At 45.4% G+C, this 5,736-nt stretch overlaps 1 protein-coding gene across 7 annotated transcripts in view; it reads right to left on the bottom strand.

Annotated features, from left to right (window-relative positions):
• The window catches only part of HS1BP3 (HCLS1 binding protein 3), a 188,541-nt gene that overhangs the window by 173,797 nt on the left and 9,008 nt on the right, over positions 1-5,736 (bottom strand). For all 7 annotated transcript variants that reach the window (XM_025216351.1, XM_025216353.1, XM_025216354.1 and 4 more), the window contains exon 3: positions 5,081-5,246. In XM_025216351.1, coding sequence (XP_025072136.1) covers positions 5,081-5,246 — 166 coding nt within the window. The remainder of the gene's footprint in view (positions 1-5,080; positions 5,247-5,736) is intronic.

A 5,736-nucleotide genomic window follows, 5' to 3' on the forward strand; every position in this document is an offset into this window, starting at 1 on the left:
TCTGTGTGTGTGTGTGTGTGTGTGTGTGTGTGTGTGTGTGTGTGTGTGTGTGTGTGTGTGTGTGTGTGTGTGTACGTACCAATAACTTCATGGGGCTGTGTAGCATGTTTCCTGTTTAATAAAACTGTTAGTTTGCAACTCTGAGTTGGTTTTTGTCTTACTGACCTCCTGGCCCTGCTCCAATCTCTGCTCCTCTGACCTTTGGTCTGTCTGTCTTGTCTGTTTGTCATCTTGGCTCCCTCTCTGCCACGTCCAAAACCCCGGCTTTTTCCCTCGCTTCCACCCCAGCACCAGGTGACCCCAAGCCCAAGTTACCTCAAAGGCCCCCTAGTGTTAACACACAGCCACAGAAGTGCGTGTTTGTGTGTGTGCATGTGTGTATCAACCCACAGAGTGTTTGTGTGTGTATATCATTTTGTATCACACCCTCCTGTCTAACAGCGCAATACTGAGATCCCAAGCGTTGATCTGGCATGTGTCAAGTCAACAACAGCACACTAGCAGCAGAACCGGAGCCAGAACTCAGCTCTCCTGACTGACAGATCAGACCATGAGCTTGACAATCCGTTTCTTGCCTGTTTGGGTCCTGTCACCACGTGAACCACATCAAAGATGGGATGATGGCATGGAGACCTCTTTCATTTCCTCCAGGCTGCAGATGAGGCACATGGGTGGAGGATGCCTGTTTCAGCCTATGTTATACCTACTGTGCAGCTAAATTCAGGACTTCATTTTCTAGGGCACCTTTAACCAGCACAGATTTAGGCAGAGAAAAAGCATTCTGCTTGCTGAGTCTCCCTTTACCTCCTTCTGTTTGGCCTCTGAGTTGCATGGCCCCGCCAGCCCTGCTCCCACCCCTGGGCTAGGGACAGCAGTTACACATAAACTGGTTTAAGACTTCAGAAACTGGTTTAAACCTGTAACAGAACAGAGGTTCAGTGCATATAAACCAATTTAAAAATGGTCGAAACTAGGTTAAGATAAACTTGTATGAACGTAGTATCAGTAACTGATTTAGGTCAAGCTGATTTATGAAACTTCTGTCCCAGACTCCTTCCTGGTTCAAGTTAAATCAAAGTCCCCCAGTGTCCCAGAATGCTTTGCAGCCCTGGGCTGGATTGGGCTGTCTGCTTGAGCAGAGAAGATTGTCCTCACCCCTCTGCCTCTAGCCGGAGCAGTCAGAGCTGGCTGACAAAAGGGTGGGGGTGGGAAACCCGGCTGGGGACAGTCCAGTCTGCCTGGTGGGGCAGAGCAGGCCCTGCCAGGCTTTTCCCTGCTGGAGTGGGGGTGGCAGGGGCATGGGACAGCAGGCTCAGGTAGAGGGGAATTAAACCCCGCTGCCTCCCCTCTCCCACCGGCACAGGACCCCAGCTGCGGTCTGCCTAGGTTTTCCCCCTGCTCATGGCTCATCATGGCCTGGGGCCCCCAGAGCTCCCCTCCCAGCCAGGATGCAATTCCACTGCACCTTCCCAGCTGCTGGGGCAGGGGTTTTGCTTGGGGCAGCCCAAGAGCAATGGCCAGATCAGGGGAAGGGAGGGGAGCGAAAATGGCCTCAAGCCCAGGTGGGGACATGCACAGAGAAGAGCACAGAGGGATCGCAGCAGCAGCGGTTCCCTCCTGGACGTGAGCCCCACCTAGCAGAGGGACCCAGGCTAGGGGGATCGGAAAGGGGCTTGAGTGCATATCTGCGCTAGCCCAAGGCAGAGCCAAGCCAAGCCGAGCATGCAGCTGGGGGAGCAGCTCCTGCCCAGTGGGCCCTTCTACCTGCTGGAGACTGGTGTCCGGGCTGGCCCCGGCCCTAGCCCCTGCAGTAGCACACATAGTGCAGGCTTGATCCAGCAGTACCAGGAGGCTAGGCAAGGGTACCAAGAAGCTGGGTGGCACAATGTTGGAGGCTGAGCCAGGCCAGGTGCTGAGCTCCTTCACAGGCTTCAAGGTGGATGGGCACAAGGACTCCCTAGGTGGCGAGGAAGAGATGGCTGCGCCTACCACCACCATGCAGCACATGCTGGATGGCCTCAGCCCAGGGCGCTAACCCTACGGCTTTTCTGCCACCCACACTGTCTGCACCACTGTGCTGCTGAACTGCGGTCAGCCACTTTGCCAGCAGGCAGCTGCAGCAGGGAAGCTGTAGGGGTAGCTCCCCGTGCTGGGCATCGGGTACATGGGGCTGTGCTGCAGGTTAGACTAACCTGCAAAGATTGAATTAATTCAGGCTCAGGCTTTCTGAATTCCTGTACTCAGCCCAGAACATTAAAAAAAAAAAGTCCTGGCTCCTGTCCACCCCTTCACTAGCCAACCCTCTAGTGGCAAGTCACAATTGTGCGGGTCTGAGTTTAACCCGTGACTGCTCTGGAACAGCTCTAACTTTATGATATGACAGCATAACTTTCCAAATCACAGAAGTATTTAGGACAGCATGTCCATCCAAAAACAAAATGTGTGTGTGTGTGTGTGTGTGTGTGTGTGTGCAGAGAATTTATCAGCTCTCTTCAAAAGAATACATGTTGTACCTCGTGGCCCTAGAATGACAATAGTCTATTGCCTTCAAAAAGTTTAATGTATCATTGACTGAAATAATAAATGAGTTTGTATATCACAGTAACGGGCTTAATACTCAAAGTCAAAACTGAGTTCTGAAATGAGACGTGGCAAATTTTATCCCACTCTCTTCACCCCAGAAAGCATTAATCTTCCTCTGGAAACTAATCATGTGCAAATTATTCATAAATCTCAATTTGGGTTTAATTACACCATTGATTTTAAAGCAAAAGCACACCCTACTATATTACCACTAATGAAGCCATTGTGCCTCTGTGTAGGCTTCCAGCAACAACCACCAACCATAATGTGCTAAACAGCACACAGAATGTGCTAATGCTATATCCCAAGCATACTAATATGCTATCTGACAGTCTGCATGTCATCACATCGTGTAAAATACTTTCAAGCAGTGCTCGAGTGACCTCTGCTGGCTCTCTAATATTATATATTAGATTTGAGATTAAGTAGTGAACATCTTTTCTATCCTATTAATGTATAATGCATGGTTCAAATAATTCTCTGCTATTATCAATCATTTTTCTAGGCCTCAGGCCAACTAACACTGACTTTACTTATGTGAATAATATCAGTCAATGAGACCCTCAATTGGTTTAAGTCAACATGGCTGAATTCCCTTCAGATGAGTTCTGCCAATTCACACCATCAAAGGCTCTGGCTAATTAACTTCAAAGAGCCTACTCATGCTCAAGCTAAGCATATGCATATCTGCACGACCAGGCCCTCCTAATCAGCGACTGTTAACATTCATTTTGATAATTCAACAGACAATTTAGAACAAAGTATTTTACTCCTGAAAACACACAAAAAGAATACAAACAAAATAAGTTTAATTAGACTGGAGAATAAAAAAAAAACAAACCACCCATCAGAAAGTTCAAAGTGAAGGCTGAAAATTCAGCTCAAATCCCGCAAGACCCTGTGCATGTGTCTAATCCTAAACACAAGGAACCCTTGCACAAGATGTTAAGCATCTACATGTAAATCTGTAGGACTGAGGCAGGCCTTTGTCTGTGATTCTCCAATGAACCTAAATGTGTACGTTCTTACTGACATGCCTGAAAAAGTGTGTCTGTGCCTGAAAGCTTGCAAAGAACAATTTTTCCAACTATTTAGTAGGGCTGTGCGAAGTTTTCCCAGCCGTTTCAATTCAACGCTGTTTTGACTCATTTTGAGGTCGAAACAGCAAAATCAAGATGAAACAAAGGGCATCAAAACAGCCTCCAAACAAAATGAGGCTAGTTGAAACATTTTGAAAGTCAAAACATTTCGACCATAGTGCTGGGGATAGGAAGTCAGTCCAGCTGGGCTGACTTCCCATCCCCAGTGCAAGATCCGGCAGGGGACGGGGAGTCAGCCCAATTGGGCTGACTCCCCATCCCCGGCCGATCTAGCAAAACATCAAAACAGAGTCAAAACAGCCGTACTGTTTCAACAAAGCAAAACGGAACAGCTGTTTCGAATCAAAATTAAATTCTATACAAAATGCTGTTCCATCCAAACCTCAAAACTCAAGGCAAAAGGGAACGGTGTCATTTCACACAGCCCTACTATTTAGTTGGTCTAATAAAAGATATCGCATCTACCCAAAGAACCTTGCCTGCCTATGTCCTTAGAGCAACACAGCTACAACCAACAACCCTAACTTCTTACTGAATGTGAATATCATCTGGGTTCCTAACACCCTTAGAGTGCTCCGATTGTTTTAGCTTAAACTTGTGCTGTGGGCTTCAATGTAGGGGGCATGGTGTAATCTTAGCTTAATAATAATAACTTTAAGTGATTTTAAGTGCTTCTCTATCCCCTTCATGCTCCTTCTCTAAGCCACATGCCTATCAGTGAATTATAGATATTATTATTAATAATAATGATGATGATGATGATGATAATAATTATAACAGAAGCAACAAACAACAACATCAATAATAACAATAATATCTCACCCCACCCAAGAAGGCTCAGAGCAGTTTACAATAAAGGACAATAGGTAAAAAACAACAGCAGATTCCCCAAATAACACCCAAAAGCTTGAAAACTTAATATATTTGACCAAACCAGGTTTGAAGAGAGAAAATATCTGAGGCGATAAAACACCATTCCTATAGGACAATTAAATGCTAAATTTTATGGCTACCTTGGGAAGTGTGAAAAGCCAAAGTGACTGACAATAGGATTAAACACACTAAAAGCACTCTAAGTAGAAACTAAAAATGCAAGAAACCACAGGTTTGGGAGCATGAGTATTTTCATTAGAATCTAGGGACAGACTACAAAATCTATGTGCATCACCCCTTCAGTGGAGGTCAGATTTATCTCCTTTTGTAAAGTGCTTTGAGTTCCTTGGGTAAAAAGTACAATTATAAACATAAGATATTGTTGTTTCAGTAACAGACTGCAATGTCCTATTGAAGAGAGCTTAACTATATACACTTATCATGACATCAATCAGTATAAGAACTAACACTGATTAAGGCAGAAGACTCTTTCTCCACCAAACGCCACAGTGATTAATGCTCACCATAAACTGAACCACATCTTCAGGTCTGTGTTTTGCCGACTTGAATGCAGCTAGTCGGGTGACAGCTACAATGTGATATTCCACATGGCCGGACATCATCTTCCCACGGATTTCCTGGTACTCTGGCACTGACAGATCTATTCCCGTGTGAGCATTCTGGACTTGCCTAAACAGTGAAATAGGAAACACAGCTCAAACATGGACAACACTTACTGATTGACTCATAGACAGCACGATAAAAAGCCCAGTGAAGTCAATGAAAGAGGCTCCCATTTCAGTGGGCTTCGGACTAAATCTTAGCCCATACCTGTTCCCAGTCAGTGGAAATAGGACTTAGCATAATGGCATCAGCTGTGGTATGAAAGGAAAAAAAAAAAAGAACGTTGCTTCATGCAAAGGTGTTCATAGTAGTAACAACTATATTAAACTTAAACAGGAAATTTGCAGACCTAATGCCATGGTCAGGATGGAAGAGTGCTGCAATCATTCTGAACCAGGAACTTTAAGTCTGATGCCTCCAAAACAAAACCTTTCCAATATGTTGTGACAGTCCCAGACTTGAGTCTAAAGGCAAAATGTTCACAGGTATTTAGGCACCCAGAGAGAGACCTGCCTATAGTGAGAATTTCTAAAGCACCAAAGCAATTGACTCCCAC

Source organism: Alligator sinensis, unplaced genomic scaffold (genome assembly GCF_000455745.1).
Source record: "Alligator sinensis unplaced genomic scaffold, ASM45574v1 scaffold200_2, whole genome shotgun sequence".
NCBI classification, from domain to species: Eukaryota; Metazoa; Chordata; order Crocodylia; family Alligatoridae; genus Alligator; species Alligator sinensis.